We start from the raw sequence: 17,916 nt of genomic DNA, 5'->3' as shown, positions 1-17,916 counted from the left end.
GTACTCGGTCAACGAGCATCTCGACGCGGACGACTTCCCCACCGAGTGGGGCACAGCTTCACAGGTGGCTGAAATTGTAAGTACTGCTTCTTCTCGTTTGTACAGACCAGGTGCATATACGCACCGGACTGCTACTCTTTCGTGCGGTGTCGTCCGCTTTGTTCGTTGCAGAGCTAGGTGCATATATGCACCTAGCCGAGCTCTTCTTTGTGCGGTGTCGCCCACCTCTTCTTTGCAACGTTGGCGCTCGATTGCGTCCGACCGAGCTCTTTCATGCACGAGGCACCGCAGAGTGCCTCATTTGTGTGCATTGTTGCGTCAGCCTGTGCTGTCATGCACATAACCTTATTCTCCATGATCCTTGCTGATCAACTGGCTAGGTGGCTACTGCACCTTTGGGCACACAACCAGCTACACTCGATATTGAAGCTGCATACCGTACAGTGCCTGTATGGCCTCCCCACAAAAGATTCCTTGTGGTGGGATTTGACGGTTTGTTCTGGATTGATCACAACTTTCCCTTCGGTCTTACCACCGCCGGCGGTGTTCAAGGTCACGTAGCGGATGCCACCATCGACATCCTGCACGCAATGAACATATCACCCATCAAGAAATGGGTCGACGACCATGCAATGTTCCGTTTCCTGGTTGCAGGAGGCGTATTGGGCCCCGACGGGTCCTTCTCATCATACGAGTACTTGTTCAACTTGCTCAGCATCTTTTCGGCGACTCGCCCGTTAGGCATCCCATGGCACCCCGAAAAGTGCACTGACTTCAATACCGTCTTCACGTACCTGGGTTTTCTGTGGGACTTAGTGCACCATTCAGTCTTGCTTCCTGAGGCGAAGCGTCTCAAGTACTTAGCCAAGCTTGAAGCCATCTTGCTATCCTTATCCAAGTCACCCTTCATGTCTCACAAGGATGCACTCAGCATCCACGGCACACTATCCCACGTCGCATTCGTTATTCCCCACGGTCGAGCATTCTTATCAAACCTCTCCCGTTTTACATCCATGTTCCCACACGAGGCCCGCTTCGCATGGAGAAAGCCACCCCCATCTGTCATCAGCGACCTCAAATGGTGGCGTGATGTGCTTAACACCGCACCACCTGCGCGTTTACTCATACCAAGAGGTCCTCCACAGGACATCGACCTCTGGGTCGACGCATTGACCGACTGGGGCATCGGACTTGTTCTAGGCAGTCAATGGAACACTTGGCGCACTGTCAGTGGTTGGAAAGGGGAAGGCAGGGACATAGGCTGGCTCGAGGCAATCGCCATCGAGCTGGCCATCTTAACATTGCAGTCAGCGGGCTGGAAAGACCGTTCAGTGCTGATATACTCTGACAATCAAGGTGTCATAGGCGCCTTCAAGCATGGCCGCAGCCGAAACTTTCAGGTGAACTTATGCATCAGGCGTGTGCAGGCCATCGCTATGGATTCCAACATGTTACATCACCTTTTATACACCGAGTCGCTAGCCAACAAGGCGGACCCTGTCTCTCGTGGCGAGACAGGCCCAGCTAGCTCTCGTCTACCCTTCCTCCAGCTGCCCGCAGAGCTGGTACCATACATTGTGACTTATGTCTGATGCACCTGCATCACCGTCAGCAAGTGCTGACTTGGTGTCAGCTATGGTCCAGCTTCGGAACGCCTTGAAGAGACAACCCGAGATTGGAATGCCGCCCACAGCTGCTCACAAGATCCCTAAGCCTTGTAAACCAAAAACACATAATGAAATTGCACCTTCCCAGTATCGGCCTCATGTTCTTGCTCGCGACAGAGTTCATCTCTGGTCCGCGCCTCATTCAGACTCCTTCCACTCAACCCTCCTCAATGATCTTCCACTGAACACTGCATCTCGTTTACTTGACGTTGTCTTAATCTCCGTCAAACCCAAAACGCGCGAGAACTACGGCGCAGGCCTACTCCGTTTCCATCAATTCTGTGACTCGATTTCCATCCCAGAAGACCGTCGCTTACCAGCATCAGAACATCTTATAGCAGCTTTCATTTCCTCTTGGGCGGGTCGCGTCGCCGAGACAACCGCAGAAAATTGGCTAGCAGGGCTGCATTTTTGGCATCAAATGAACAGGGCACAGTGGCATGGCCATGCTCTCCTCCGAAGGGCTAAACAAGGGCTGGCTAAAGTCGTTCCTGAGACATCGAAACGACCTCGTCGACCACCCGTAACATTAGACCACATGCATGCCCTGTTTCGCTGTCTTGATCTTTCCAATTCCTTTGACGCAGCTGTCTACTGCACAGCCAGTGTCGCTTTTTGGTCCTGTTGCAGGTACTATCACATTTACGTTCATCATTCATAGACTCACCCTCCCTAGACTTGGAGAACTTATAACCCCATCACTTAATGCCTTCGAACCCACACATCACGTTTCTCGCTCTGTCACCATCACGTATCGCACGACCGCAGGCGGTGCCAATTATGCATCTTTTCACATCCCTTGGACAAAAACCACGCATGGCGACGGGGATTTCATAACTGTTTCCAAGGTCGACGACCCTACTAATCCTTATGATGCACTCATTCACCACATTTCCGTCAACTCAGCCGTCCCCCCATCAGCACCTCTCTTCGCATTCGAGACAGAGACAGGCTGGGCTCTGTTGACACGTCCATGGTTCATTACTCGGTGCAACAACATTTGGAAGTCGGAAGGCTTAGAAACTTTGTCTGGACATTGCTTTCGCATCGGCGGGGCTACCGAACTGTTACTTAGAGGCACTCCCCCCGACATAGTCGCCACTCAAGGACGTTGGAAGTCCAGATCATTCTTAGACTATTGGCGTCATATCGAGTCAATTCTGCCTACCTTCATAGCTAGTTCTCTGCAAGATTCGCGTTTTTCCCTCATTAAAGCCTCAATGGACTCTTATGAGCATAGATACAGATGGTTTGTGCATGTATCCCGTTCGCGTTCGCGCTCGTTACTCACAAGTCTTCGTAAGTTGGGGGTCGGTGTTTTCTGCACAACTCTGGTGTAAGCACTTGCTCGTTTCGGGTTGTGTCGTGTTTCAGAAAACTTCCCAAATACCTCTGCTTCACACTCGAGGGTTTCCGGCTGTGTCTTATCCCCCGGTCGATTCTTTTTGCACCCATTTACTCATCGACCTGGCGGATATCTTTGTCTGCACTGCCCGGCAAAAGCCGAACCAGACCACAGCCAAAACCCCCACCCCCAACTGAAGAAAGTCGTGTCACTGGCTCTAGCATTTAGCCTTCACTAAATCCTGCCGATCAGTCCTTCGTCGGCCAGTCATACCACTGACCTGATCTGCGAAATTTTATCGCGAGTCACGCTAGATAGCATCGGTGATAGAAATTTCGCAGACATCACTTTGTAGTTAGCTCAACAAGCCATAGTAAGCGCCCAAATAGGCCCTATGATACATTTCGGAATGGTAAGGTAGTTCTCAAGCGCGTTCATCGAACCTCACGTGATCAAGTGTTACATTTGAATTTTGCGTGATAAATGGAAAAACATACATAATAATTCGACTACGAGACATATAATAAATATGGGAGCACACAAAAACGCAGGGTATCGTATGATAGAAACTTGCAAGTACTTTCCGATTTTTGAAAAGATGAGGAACGAGTTTGGGATGTTAACGTCTTCACTTTTACCTAGTTTCCCCTGTCAGGCAGATCAAATAGAGACCAAGTGTAAATTCAATTCCTGGGTAACAATTAACAGCTAATTGACAGATAACATGTGCAACCTAACCAGTAACCTTTGGTGTCAGTGATTCAAACTTCCCAAATCGTAATACACAACACTCAGACTAACTTGTACTGGTATCCATATGATACTTTACAAGAGATTTGAATCTATAGCACACAGATTCTGTTGGTAGAATATATTATATTCTTTTTGTTTTCCTGTTGCACTCTCACATTTCCGATACATACTGCATTTTAGCTTGTTTGTTACTTATCCTAAGCTTATCCTCGAGAGTGTCACGGCCCTGTCACATCACGTGAGGTTCGATGAACGCGCTTGAGAACTACCTTAGCTAGACTAAGCTCATTTGACATCGACAGTGCTCATCATCGATCATCATTGCCAGCCTCGCTAGAGGCAGGCTCTTGGTCTGCATTGCAGTGTCACGCTTAAATCCTTTCCACACTTTCAACAGACCAGCGGCAGGTAGGTAGAGGCAGAGGGACTGGCCGAAGAAAACAGGAGCACCAGTCACGTCATATTTGTTTGACCGAGATGGTCTCAATGTCACGGTGGAAGGTGAACGTTAACATTCTGGTTGCATTCTGGACATACTTGTTCACAAATTTGACCTGCTCACGTCAGGCTTCGAAGCTGAAACAAACAACTGGCAAGTGAATTTCACGACAGGCAATATTGAAAGCATTCGGCTGCAGCAAACTACAAGAATGTGACGAGATCCAAACACTAGTACCGTAACGAATCTCCTTCGTTTTAGATGATAGTACACTCGAAAACTGAAAAAAACAGTGCCTCGTCCGGAGACACTATTAACCCTCGAGGTCTTCGCGTTTGTCCAATGCTGTGTGGCACATCAGTCTCGCTGATTCGAATGGCAGTACATAACTCACAACGCGTCTCAACATCGACCGCTTAGCCTACGTAAGTTCAATCTTCGTAGCTGATGTGCCGTCCCTCTTCGCGCTTATCCAAAACTGCGTGCCATATCAGTCTTGCTGATTCGAGTGGAAGTACACAAATACTCACACTCCCAATGATTACGTAGGCCTCCATAACTTTCGTAGTTGATGATGTGGTCTTCTTCGCGTTTGTCCAAAGCTGCGTATCATATCAGTCTCGCTGATTCCAGTGACAGTGCACAAGTCCTCACAAGCACGTTTTGTCCCAATTGTGTCTAGTGCGGGATAAGCCGCCGCAAGAGCGACAAAGGACACGAGTGTGGTGAAAACAAGGGAGAGCTGCATTGTGAGTCTAATAGGAAGAGCGATCCTAAGAGCTTATGTAGTGAGTACTATGATTTGAAATCTCGTCCGTCACGCCGCATCATGCATTCCAGTCCAGCTTATATGGTCGCACATCTATGCTGGTCTATGATATTCTGCCAGCGTAACCCGACATTGTTCCGTTATCAATTGTGAAGGAAATAACAGCGATTACAGCCGCGGCGTCGAGGGGGCGCTTGTTTCAATATAAAATGCGACAAGAGTCACAAGACAGCCTAACTATTGCCATCTATCATGCGACTTTCCCATACTTCGTCGTTTGATTTTGTGCCTCATTGACTATCTCACTTCTTTCCGATGGCGTAGTATCGGACCCTCTTTATTGTGGGCTCCGTGGCTTCTCCCTCAGCCGTGAGCAGTGTCTCACGAGTCTTCAGTATGGAGCTCATCATGCAGATCGGTATCATTGAATAGGGGAGAAGCTGCATCAATGGAGAATGAAACTGACCGGAAAGTAAATCGGCTGCACTGCATTCATTCTTATCTCGTTCGAAATGCAGCAGGATGATGCTTTTTTCAAATGTAGACTAGATGTCGCCTTGGGACTTCCTGTGATCGCATCCCTATTGGCTCAGTCACCCCCCGCTTCTGGGGCTACCTCGGTCTCCCAACACATGGCTGCAACCGTAACAATTATGCATACTTAGTAGTCGACCATTATTCTATACCCCGTTCCCCTCTTTGCTTACCGTCTATTCTGTTCTTTCATGCGGTTCTTCGTTACCGGCCTACAACATTTCCAGGTCGAGGTTGACGTTCATCACTTCTCAGATTCGTTCTCGCCGGTTTCTCATCTTGCTTTCTTTACCATACGCGGGTTCCCTTCCCTTCCTTGGTTTGACCCCCCGCATAGGTTTTCGTACTAATATGTACTCGCTCTTCAGTATTTATTATGACGCTGGCATCTTTATTATGCAGGCGCCGGGCCGCTAGCATATTTTTTTAATTACTCATATGTCATGATCTCTCCTATGCTTACTTGCACATTAACTATCTATCTGCATAACTACCTACTTCATGTGCAATGGGTTATCTCGTTTGATGTTGGAGTGCACTGTGCCCACAGGCTAATTACCAGCAGAGTTTGTCAGCGATGCAAACCCTTCAACATATCTCAAATCACCTTTAACAAACGTTGTCATCGCTCTTGACGGGTCCATGCGCTGCCGTAGGCAGGGGCCTGGTTTCTCTGATTTCTTCATCTCAGGTATCACGATTCACGCTGGTAAGTATATATCAAAAGTCTTTGGCTTGGTATCGAAACAATGAATGATCCTGATAAATGACCATCTCAGTACCGACTACGAGGCCATGTAAATGCACAATGCTACCAAGAAGCCGGGGAAGATAATCCGTGTGAACCGCCGGAGAGCGTTGGTAGTGTGAGATATAAGATGTAGATGGGTCAGAGGAACTCGAAGGTAGGGGTGAGTACGGCAATTTCGTAATGTCACTTATGCTCACTACCCTGACCTTGAGCAATGCTTACAATCATGTTCAGGCACATCACGATCCTCTCAATGGTATACTCGATTCTGCCAGCGCAACCTAGCGCAACCCGTCAGTTCTCCCGTCATTCAAATTTGAAGGAAATCAAAGTGACTACAGCCGTATTGTCAAGGGAAATGGCCTTGTTTCAATATAAAATGCGACAAGAGTTGCAAGACAGACTAAGATTCTTAGACGGTCTAACTAACATGCGACTTTTTCCATACTTCGTCATTTGTACTGCATTTACCACTTCAGTCCTCTCAGATAACGTAGAATTGTACCCCTCCGCGATTGTGGACTCCGTGGTCTATCCCTCAGTCGTGAGAAGTGTCCGAGTATTCGATGTGCTGAAGCCGAGCCTCGTACAGATTGTTATCATAAATTGAATAGGGGGGCGGCTGTATCAACGAAGACCGAAACTGACTGGAAAGTAGTAAATTGGCTGGCACTGTAGGGCTCACTCAATGTATTCGTTCTTATGTATTGCATCACAGATGCGCAGACTGTCTAAGGCGAATCCTCTTTTATAGTCGCACAAACAAAATGTGGCACTACATATTGGTGTGTAGTTTGATGGCAGGGTATCTGTAATGGAAAGTAGAATGTGAAGGAGTAGAGTGTGAAAAACGGGGAATGACTGTTGTGAATACATCTGTGTTACATACTCGTGCCTCGTTGATGATAATAATGGAGGGGGAATGCGGCAGGGGGTGGTGTCTTGAGCCTTGGCACATCATCCTCCATCCTCACCAAGGTGCCATTGCGCCCGACTGGCATGATAAGTGACTGGGGCGGGTGGGACAAACACCTACTGAGCTAGTGCTCCCAGCGACGATTCAGTCGCATGTACAATTTAAATCTTGGCAGTGTTTCCAATGATGTACTGTAAGTTGAATTAGCGTACGATATAATACAAATGCCTGGGGAGATTGTTCCACGCAGGTATTAGCAAGGTGCGAATGACAATGCGTCAGAGATCCCCGTTCTTCGAAATGCATACAACTACAACTACAATATTTCTAGCATCCTTACATCTTCATGTTACCAACAGAGGTCATGTCCTTCACTCGTGCGATGATGATATTGTGATCCGACGCGATCCTCTTGTATTCCCAACCGTACCGCTGCGCTAGCAAAAGTGCACCGAAGGGATGTCCAAGGTGAACGAGCAACCTCAACGCTTGCTCGCTCGACTCCAGATCAATCGGCTCATCCCCTCCAGGATACCCACTGAGTGGCTCGTCTGATGGGGACTCGAGCTCTGACCAATCATTCACGCTCTGTGCATCGTCTGCATCATCTGGCGGCCCAAGATCATGCCGATTCTACGGACGGATGAGTAAGAATGTACGCAAAGCGGGCCGCAGCTTGTCTTCTGTAGTGATTAGCATGTCGTCAAGCCCGACCGCCTTGACATCATAAGTGAAATATGTCTCCCACTCTTGACCATGCCTCCATCCCGTCTGAGCGCTGTGACGGGGAATGCGATGCAAGGAAGTTGCAGCCTGTGGTTCGCGAAACGAGGAGCGCTCAGACTGGCAAGCCGGCAATACAGTGTAAATGCCAGCTCTATAACAGCGGCATTTCGCAGCGACAAGATGGAAGCCTGTATCTGATCTTTAGATAGAGATGGAAGGGTGCAAGGCGGAGGTTTATACGAGATAATTTCGGCTGGCAGATAGCTATTGAACTCAGATGACTTTCCAACCCAGTCCAGGGCTGTAATGTCGCCTGACTGAGTCACAATCTCCTGCAAGAGCCGACCAAGCACATTCTGCTTCTTCTCGCCGTAGATTAGAGGTAGGTGGGTGCTGAAGATGCCAAACAACGAATATGCAATGTCTTCTGGCAACGTGGTGACACGATCTGACGCCCACTGAAGTTTCTCTCGGGCGCCTCTCATCTCCCATGGAAGGCAACAAGCGCCCGCTGCATCTATACCTGTCGAATCCCTCAACTCCTGCATGATAGCCACAGAAATTTTGTGGTTGGAAGAATGGTCATCGAGATATAGAGTCCAATCTACTCGGTAGAAGAGAACAGTGTCAGGGGCCAGGAACTCCTGGACAGTCCATCCTCGTGTGTCCCAAACACTGTTTGTGAGTACACCAGACGTCGAGGAATGCGGAACATCCGATAGGTAAACAATCGTGAGTGCTGAGCGGCGATACCAGATAAACATGGAGTTGACTGAGGCTTGGAGCTCAACATTGTTTTTCTGGTCAATGTAGCATGCGTTGCTTCACGCCCAGCGATACCATGCGTCACAAGTAATGTTGCTGAATGTCTGCAACTTCAACGTGGTTCCGACTGGATCTAAATCATACACGACCTTGTTCTGGATGCCATGCAGCAGCAGCTCGTTGCTTTGCCACCTATGTGATAGCATGGCCCAACCGAAGTATTTCGCTACCTGTATCATTGATGGGCTCCCTTTGGAGGGGCGCACGCATCGTCGACGATGACAATATCTCCTTGTACTCTATGCTTTTCATGAAGGCGTTGATTTGTGCCCCTCGATCGCATAGAAGTCTAGTAGAGATGTTGAGTAGACGAAACGGGGCCGTTTTCGAGTTGAGCATCAATGGCTCTTAGACTAGCGTTATCTGCTTCGGATGGACTGATATACTGCTGGAGCCCCTCTGGTGAAAGAGTTAATGGAGGCACGTTCAGTCCATCCTTCAGGGAAAATGTTGCCGGGTTTCAATGTTTTGGATTTAGAGGTGACATGAGCCCGTGCATAGATAAAATGTGTTGAACTTTGATATGTAATTGGAATGGAATGAGAGTGAAACCCGACAGACTTTTCGGTAAAACAGACATGGCGACGGCAGATCAAGTCGATTTTTACAACGGTTGTTTGGATCAAAGGCTTTTGCCAAACAAACAAAATTGGTAATCCGCTCAACCGTAACCTACCTATATATGTTCGTTGCGGAAACGACGAAAAATCACCCAGGTTCGCACTGGTCAAAAACGAAAAATGGTCGAGTCGCATGTGCTTGTGTATTACTCGTGCACTGCATATTTACTACATATCACACTTCTCTGTGCTATTGGAACTTAGAGAAAAATGTATTACGTGTCATGAGTCTGCCCCTCGGTGTTGGTGTTAGAAATAGCTGTTTCCTCCTCTTGCAATTCTCGACTCTCTTGGGTGAGTTCACATGGGGTGCAAAAGTATGCAGTTAGGCAATCGTTGACAAGGTTTCCGTCAATGTGGTAACGCGTTCTCAACGTTCCCCTTTGGCCAACCTAGCAAATTTCTTAACATGGACCTGTGGAGAACGCCAAAATCTGAGCTCACCTGCAGTACCCAGCCAAAACCACCGCAAAAATTGAGTAATAGATGCATGACACAATCAGGACCACAGCCCGAACCACCATGTTCCGGATCCGCCGTGTCGTTGTCTTGCAAGTGATCAAGTCGCTGCCGGTTTTTCCCATACATTATGCAAGGACACCAACATGACGTACAATCTGTGAACCCAGTTTGTGGATTGATTCGCTTTGTGGTAAGATTGAATGGGACTCACAGGTCTCAGCGTCATCCCAGCAACTAAACAGGCTATAGTGCCAATAGGTGCGGGGTCGAGTTTGATTGCCTGGTGGCCCTGAATCCGACACAGAGCTCTGTGTTTGATCCCCTTTCTCTTGGCTCTGCTCAAGGTGTTCCCCTTCCTTTTGTGGTGTCTCGGAAGGGTTCATTGGGTTTGTGGGTTGCATCTGCTTTTGGTGTGAAGTGGACCCCTCAGCAGGAGGGGCCGACTCGGATGTCTGGTGAGGCACTGTCATAAGTGACTCGCTCACTGTCAGGATGTGTGATATACCGTCGGTGCGACATAATTGGATGAGTGCGGCGGAAAAGCATCATGGCGAGCGGGGGCTGCGGGCTGATATACGTCTGGGGGGTAAGTTGTCATGTTCGAGGTTGTTGAGAGGGGTTAAAATTAGGGGTAAGTGATCAGTGGTGAGGAATATTCGCGGAGCCTGCGTCATAATTGATATTCGACATCCTGAACATTATTTCGTCCTTATCAGAGTCAGATCGCGGTTGGCTCATCCACACAAAAAGTGCGTTAAATGTACACATCCATCTAGTACTTACTTGGCCCATTTTTTCTGGTCGATAATGACCTTCGTTAGAATCGTGGCCGTGAAGTGGATACAAGGGTGGTTGGCCAGGTGCCGAGATACGGCGGATTCTGCAGAGGCGAGCGGGATTTGGTCTGATCATGCGAAGAGACGGATGAGTCGCACTTGCAGCTCGTATGACGCCACATTAACGAGGAATGAAGAGGCAGGGTATGAGTAATCTAGTTTGGGAACGGGAGGCTCAGGGCACAGGGAGTGCGACATAAGTGATTCGAAAAGGGGTGCTTGACTAATGTCTTCTGCTGGATATCAATGTAGCAAGGATCGGTGATATCGAATACCGAATAAGAAGGATCGGGTCAGAAGACAAGATGGCACGTCATGAGACGACAAACTTGAACGATGATAAACACGCGAGGGGAACTACCAAACTACACCAAGCGGACAAAAGGTCTAAGATAAGCAGGCAAGGGAGGAGGGGAGCTGAAACGAGAGCCAGAATTGGGAAAGACGCCACGAGAGATGCTATCTGCTAGATTATGGGCCGACTTCACCCATTCAACAGAAATCCAGATGTCGTGGTCGACAGCAAAGGAGGAGAGACGGCGCAGAATATCGTTTTGGGCTGGACTGCGAGAACGACCAGTTTTGAGGGCTCCAACAACACCCTGATGGTCGGAATGGAACCGCACGTGCACATCACGAAGACCCGAGTGGACAAGGGTGCGAAGACCGAGGTCAATCGCTACCATTTCTGCCCACCCGATGTCTCGACCATCTGCCTTCCAGCCATCCAACCATTCCCAAGCAAGCCAGCGGGAGTCAGCGAGGATACCGATACCAAATGAAGTAGAAGCATCAACAAAAACGGACAATGGGAGAGGGTTGGGAATGAGTAGACGAAGCGGGGCATTTTCCAATTGAGCATGAATGATTCGTCCAATAGTCTCTTCTGCATCTGATGGGCTGACATAGTGTTGACATAGATCTGGAGGGAAATGTCATCATCTTCGAGTTGATCGATGAGTTCTTCAGGGCTTACTTCGTATCTGCGCATATGGAGCAACATCCAACTTGGAGAGCATTGTTTTGAAGGCCTTGGCTGCTTCATCATCGCGTTGTGCTCCGTGAAGCGCTGCATGCTTTAGTTCGTACCCAACATAAGATGAAGAGGTTGAGTTCGACGACCTATTCATCGGCACAATCAGCATGATCACCAGAAAATTGACGGATATTGCACCTTTTCCGCATCCTGAAGGGCCTCCACATATAGGTTTCGTCCCAAATTCGCCTTACTACGGTGCGCAAAGAGCGAGTGGCACGAGGAATCCAGCGTAATCGCTGCCGAATACAATTCAATAGCCGTCTCATGATTACTTGCGGCAGTAGCTGCATCTCCCTTCGTGACACAGCGTGCAGTGCAGTCTTGCTTGAAGGCTAATCGATACCGTGATGAGTCTTGATGTTCAAGTGACCCAGGTCCCAAAGACACTCACCGGTAGCCCACTCGATGTAGCTAGGCTTCGCGGCCTCTTCAATCGTGCGCATCATATATTGATAAGATTCGACAGCCTCGATCACTCGATCGGCGCGGAGGAATGCGTCGCACCGTCTTTGGTTGACAGTTTGCCATAATGTATCCAGATTCCAGCCGAAGAGCTGTTTAACATCGTGTGAATCAGTAGAAGTAGACTGTGTGGCTTTGTAATGACTCGCCGCCGTGAATATCTTCAATCTAGGTTCAAAAAGTGTTCTACGAGAGAACAGGTCGGTTATACCGGGAATACTATCGTTGAGTTGATCGGCAGCTTCGCTGTACCGCCCATTCTCGAAAGCAATTATGGCAAACTGCACGCGTAGATACGACTGACGAGTGCGTTAGAGAGACAACTCGTGAGGTCTAACATAAAGCCCACGTTGACAACTCCGCAGGGAAGCGTATCTGAGCGTTGATAAGTAGTGCTGAGGTCTTGAACTCGTCGCATTGCCTCATTGTGGCGACCGCCATTGAAAAGTGCAACAGCCTGGACAACATGATAAGGAAGTATTAGTATAGCAGACAAATAGTGAAAGCAGCGACGAGAGCACCTTGATCAATAGTAAAATACCGACGGTAATGGGATCACGATTTGAAAATACGAAGGCGAGATCGAAAGCTTCCATTGCTTCACAGAGCTGCTTGTTGCCACAGAGAGCGATGGCCTTGGAAATGTAGCCCCATAACGAGGGCTGGATGACGATTGACTATGTCACCAAGAAGAGTCAATGTAAGCAGCATGATAAGATGCAGAGCATCGGACCTTGACTGCGTCTTGAAGTGCCTTGTCCCACTCGGAGTTTCGCGCTCTCACAAGTGATCGAGTGGCATAGGAGTCGTGGCTGTTGTCATCTGCGTCGATCTCTCGAGTTAGCAGGTCATCAGCGGTATGCAGATCCCCAGTCATGCATGCATTGCGGACTGTCAAATTTATAGCGGGGATCTGCATGAAGCAAGCTCACATTCCGTGATAAGTACACGCATCAAAAACAAACCGCTCACGTCAGATAATGAGTTTTTTTCGTCACTGCCAGATGCTTGGTGACTTTCCGAAGAATGATTACTCGTGTTGCAGAGTTCGTTGTTGTTTTCACTGCGCGTCTGTGTCGCCACCGAGAAGGATGCGAATGAATAGACCGGCAGACAATCAATGGATAAGAGCGCACCTGCGTGTCATTAAGAGTAAAGAGTTGCTGTCGCTGTACTGCTTCATCTTCCTGGATTCTTTCCTCCGCCTTGCGTTGCTCAAGTATGTCCTTGATAGACCAGCGCCGAACCTTTCCCTTTGTCGTCTCCGCTGACAAGCAGTTCTCCATTGGCAGAGATTGCGACACTCCGAACCCAGGCGGTGTGCTCGAGTGGCTGTCCTATGTGCTGGTGCGTCTTTGTGCACCACAGCCGCACAGTCTTGTCGTCCGATGAAGTGGCGATGAAGGAACCAGCAGAGGAGATGGCGAGCGAGTGGATGCGGGCAACGTGACCGGTGCAAGGCTGACCGATCTGGTCTCCATTTAACGAGTCCCAAAACTTGACTGTTTTGTCGGATGAAGCGGAGACAAGTTGCTTGCTGTCAGGCGACCACACAACACTTCGAACCCAATCGTGATGAGCTTTGATGTTGAGAAGAAGTTCGGCATTATCGGTGCGCCATACCCGAATAGTACAGTCCATTGATCCGGAGGCTAAATTTAGCCCGTCTGGGCTGAATGCAACACAATACACCCCAAGATCATGACCGTACAGTGTTGAGAGGACAGTGCCAGTCTCAGCGTTCCATACAATAACTGTACAATCGCCCGAGCCGCTGGCTATTCTCTTGCCATCGGGGGAGAAGCACACCGACCACACCCACCACCCATGCCCCACAAGCGGTTTGAGTACTTTCTGCTTTGTCTCAACGTCCCAGATAATGATGGTGTGATCTTCTCCACCACTCGCAATTCGCCTGTCGTCTGGTGATACGGCAACTGCTTGCACTCCGCCAATGTGACCCTCGAATGGCCCTCCTACCGATGTTCCTTTCTCCACGTCCCAGATTCGCAGGGTTTGATCAACTGAACCAGTGACGACTCGTTTACCATCTTTGAAGAACGCGGATGCCCTCACACTGTCTGTGTACCCTTGCATTATCCGCGTTGGCACCAGTTTTCCTTGCATTGTCTGTGCCGGCACCAACTGCCCACTCAAAGTGAGATCCGCATTTTTTGCATCAGGCACCTCTGACATCTCGCGTTGACCTAGACAGAGAGATAGTCTCAGTAGTATTTGAAGTTGACAAGGACCATACGTTTAAAATATCGGTGTGTTTGGGATCTTGTGTGTGGTGAGTGGGAAGTCATGTAGGTGTTTATCCAGAGTTCTTGTTGGCTCTGTACCACGCAGCTGCAGCGTGGATCTCATTTCGCTTCTTCCATCGTCACTGCCTCTTTTCATAAACGCCCGTCATATCCCAGTTACTAATCCCTTCGTTCTGTGCACAGTAAACCCGCTCGAAAGCTCGGTGCTATCATGCACCACACTCGATTCTGCAACCGTATATGTATATAATCCTTGATAACGCACCCTGCTTCGCCACGAGATCAAACAGGTGAAGAACAAGCGCTAGGCGCTGATGTTCTATCACTTTCAGTATCGATGGGATGTGGCACACGTGTCTCAAGCAGCGACTAATTGTGTACTGGTTTGCCTGCTTATCCGCATGATGACGATCCGCACCTTCTCAGCAAGCTTTCCATGGTGCGGTAGATTTCATGTGCACAGTTTACTCCTCTCTGCTTGTCTCTACGAGATGCTTGATCGACTCCTAGAACCGTTATCAGTGAACTCATTTGGTACAATCATTATGCATTCGAGATATCCAAAGTGGCTTATAGAAAATTGTAACGGCGCTTGGCCGCGCCAGTCGCTGACATCTACGGGCAGTGTAATCTGGTAGCTCTGTACGTTTTTCCTCCTCCCCCGGTCAAAATATTCTGTCGTTCATATCATAACTGACGCCGATGCACGGGTGACGGGGAGCATATCGACTCAGCCTCGTTCCTTGACCAGCTGACGTGCTCCCCGTGACTAGTATAGGCACAGAAATAAATTATACAGTCACGTCTTGGGCATGAACCCTCTGCCACTGAAGTGGGTGTCGGGGACATCCTCTAGCATTGCTCTTCATGTTTTATGCGTTGTCGTAAGCAGGGGTCTGGTTTCAAATTCTTCGTCTCAAGCGATGTTTCATAGATGGCACACCCTCCATTCTCTTGCCGTATGCGTATGCTGGCCGTATGCGTATGTCTCTGCGTTTCTTGCACCAAGGTGGTTCTCATTGCCCTTGCATACTCATGAAGGTGTGATCAACCCCATACCGATGCTTGAGTCCTAGCGCTGCTCCAGGGTCGTAGGGCAGGCATCACTAATCACTGAGCAGATTTTTTTTATCGTACCATGCCGCTATACGCTATACTAGTACTGGTTGATTGGTATTTGTCGTGCGCACTGGTGGTGTCCTAACGGATTTCTCTAACTCGTCACCCTGGCCTTGAGCAATGCTTACAATCATGTTCAGGCATATATCGATCCCCGTCCTCGAGATATTTGAGTGTATCTACGAGACGACAGTAGAAATCCGACAATGTCGTACCAACGCGACCAGCGCCTGGGCTGGTTCATCATGATGGCGGTATACTCTATGCGGCACTGGTGCCAGATCAGTGCGTGCCGGCAGTTTTCCCCTTCCCGCTGTCTCAATGAGAGGCTTGATTGACTCCCGGGACCATCATCAGCGAAGGCATTCGACGCAAACACTCCTTTAAGATATCTCAAGTTACCTTGGGCAAAGAATTGACATCGCTCTTGACGGGTCTATGTGTAAGCAGGGGCTTGGTTTCTCTGGTTCCTTCATCTTAGGTACGCTAGCAAATATGTCAAAAGTCTTTGGCTTGGTATCGAACAAATGAAGGACAACATATGACTATCTCAGTAGTACCGACTACGAGTCCATGTAAATACATAATGCTACCAAAAAGCCGTGGAAGATAATCCATGTGACACGCAGAAGAGCATTGGTAGTGTAAGATGTAAGATGTAAGAGGTAGATGGGTCAGAGAAATTGGAAAGCCGGTGAGTACAACCGTTTCGTAACATCTCTTATGATACATCGACGACCAGCAGAAGCCAAAAAAACCTCATGGCATCCGCGGCTCGTCCCGTGCCAGCGAGCGATCTACTTGGTCTTCTTAGGGTATCAAATTTTTCCGGTTAATAACCACTTTCGCTAGCATCGTGGCCGTGAAGTGGATACAAGGGTGGTCGGCCAGGTGCCGAGATACGGCGGAATCTGCAGAGGCGAACGGGATTTGGTTCAATCATGCGAGGACGACGACGACGGATGTCGCACTGGCAGCTCGTATGACTCTGCGTTAACAGGGGATGAAGAGGCAGGGTATGTGTAATATAGTTTGGGAACGGGAGGCTCAAGGCACAGGGATTTGTGACATCAGCGATGTCAAAAAGGAGTCCTCGGCTACTTATTTCTTCTGCTGCATCTCGATGTAGCGAGGGTGGTATGTGTGGAGGCACCGTGATATCGAATGATGAGTAGTAAGAAGGATTGGGTGAGAAGACAAGATAGCACGTCATGAGGGGAGAACGATGATAAACAGGGGAACTACCAAACTACACCAAGAGGACGAAGGGTATGAGGTAAGTGGGCAAGGGAGGAGGGGAGCTGAAACGAGAGCCGGAAGTGGGAAAGACGCCACGAGAGACACCATCTGCCAGGTTATGGGCCGACTTCACCCATTCAACAGAGATACGGATGTCGTGGTCGTCAGCAAAGGAGGAAAGATGGCGCAGAATGTAATTTTGGGCTGGCCTACGGGAACGACCAGCTTCGAGGACTCAAACAACACCCTGGTTGTCGGAATGGAACCGCACATGCGCGTCACGAAGACCCGAGTGGACAAGGGTGCGAAGACCGAGGTCAATCGCTACCATTTCTGCCCACCCGATGTCTCGACCATCTGCCTTCTAGCCATCCAATCATTCCCAAGCAAGCCAGCGGGAGTCAGCAAGGATACCGATACCAAATGAAGTGGAAGCATCAACAAAACGGGTAATGGGAAAGGGTTGGGAATGAGTAGACGAAGCGGGGCATTTTCCAATTGAGCGTAAATGATTTGTCAAATAGTGTCTTCTGCTTCTGATGGGCTTACATAGTGCTGACACAGCGCTGTAGAAAAGGTCATCATCTTCAAGTTGACCGGTGAGTTTTGCAGAGCTTACTTCGTATCTGTATATATGGAGCAACATCCAACTTGGAGAGCATTGTTTTGAAGGCCTTGACTGCTTCATCATCGCGTTGTACTCCGATGAAGCGCTGCATACTTTAGTTCGTACCCAACATAAGACGAAGGGTTTAGTTCGATGACCTATGCATCAGCACAATCAGCACAATCACCCAGAAAAACGATGGATATTGCACCTTTTCCGCATCGTGAAGTGCCTCCACATATCGGTTTCGTCCCAAATTCGTCTTACTGCGGTGCGCAAAGAGGCAGTGGCATGAAGAATCCAGCGCGATCCCTGCCGAATACAGTTCAATAGCCGTCCCATAGTTGCTTGCGGCAGTAGCTGCGTCTCCCTTCGTGACACAGCGTGCAGCGCAGTCCTGCTTGAAGGCTAATTGACACTAGAATGAGCGTCAATGTTCTGTGTCCGAGACCTAACACACTCACCAGTAGACCATTCGAGGTAATTGTCCTTCTCATCTTCGTCAATCATGTCCATCACGTATTGATGGGATTCGACCGC

The 17,916-nt window shown here is 48.9% G+C and overlaps 4 protein-coding genes across 4 annotated transcripts; all 4 read right to left on the bottom strand.

Moving 5' to 3' along the window:
- Positions 1-4,014: 4,014 nt before the first annotated feature.
- Positions 4,015-4,992, bottom strand: EDB91DRAFT_1167826 (uncharacterized protein). Its single transcript, XM_041320069.1, has 4 exons — positions 4,699-4,992; positions 4,587-4,629; positions 4,333-4,537; positions 4,015-4,266 (listed from the first exon to the last, which is right to left on the bottom strand). Exons 2-4 carry the CDS (start codon positions 4,611-4,613, stop codon positions 4,040-4,042), a joined length of 459 nt encoding a protein of 152 aa, XP_041171000.1. The 5' UTR covers positions 4,614-4,629; positions 4,699-4,992; the 3' UTR covers positions 4,015-4,039.
- EDB91DRAFT_1254676 (uncharacterized protein) lies at positions 4,636-4,952 on the bottom strand (the record flags this gene model as incomplete). Its single annotated transcript, XM_041323855.1, has 3 exons — positions 4,636-4,682; positions 4,735-4,806; positions 4,859-4,952. 3 exons carry the CDS (start codon positions 4,950-4,952, stop codon positions 4,636-4,638), a joined length of 213 nt encoding a protein of 70 aa, XP_041171001.1.
- A 3,195-nt stretch (positions 4,993-8,187) lies between the features above and the next one.
- EDB91DRAFT_1032563 (uncharacterized protein) lies at positions 8,188-8,721 on the bottom strand (the record flags this gene model as incomplete). Its single annotated transcript, XM_041312750.1, has 1 exon — positions 8,188-8,721. A coding segment is annotated over one exon (534 nt), but the record flags the coding sequence as incomplete, so codon positions are not given.
- Positions 8,722-9,560: 839 nt separating this feature from the next.
- EDB91DRAFT_1062087 (uncharacterized protein) lies at positions 9,561-9,969 on the bottom strand (the record flags this gene model as incomplete). The annotated part of the gene is made up of 2 exons (XM_041314502.1): positions 9,561-9,737; positions 9,790-9,969. Coding segments are annotated over 2 exons (357 nt in total), but the record flags the coding sequence as incomplete, so codon positions are not given.
- Between the last annotated feature and the right edge of the window lie 7,947 nt (positions 9,970-17,916).

This window comes from Suillus paluster (assembly GCF_016628075.1).
Source record: "Suillus paluster strain FC165 chromosome Unknown EDB91scaffold_114, whole genome shotgun sequence".
Lineage (NCBI taxonomy): Eukaryota > Fungi > Basidiomycota > Agaricomycetes > Boletales > Suillaceae > Suillus > Suillus paluster.
Note: the sequence above shows the minus strand (reverse complement) of the source record. Positions and strands in the feature narration are given on the sequence as shown.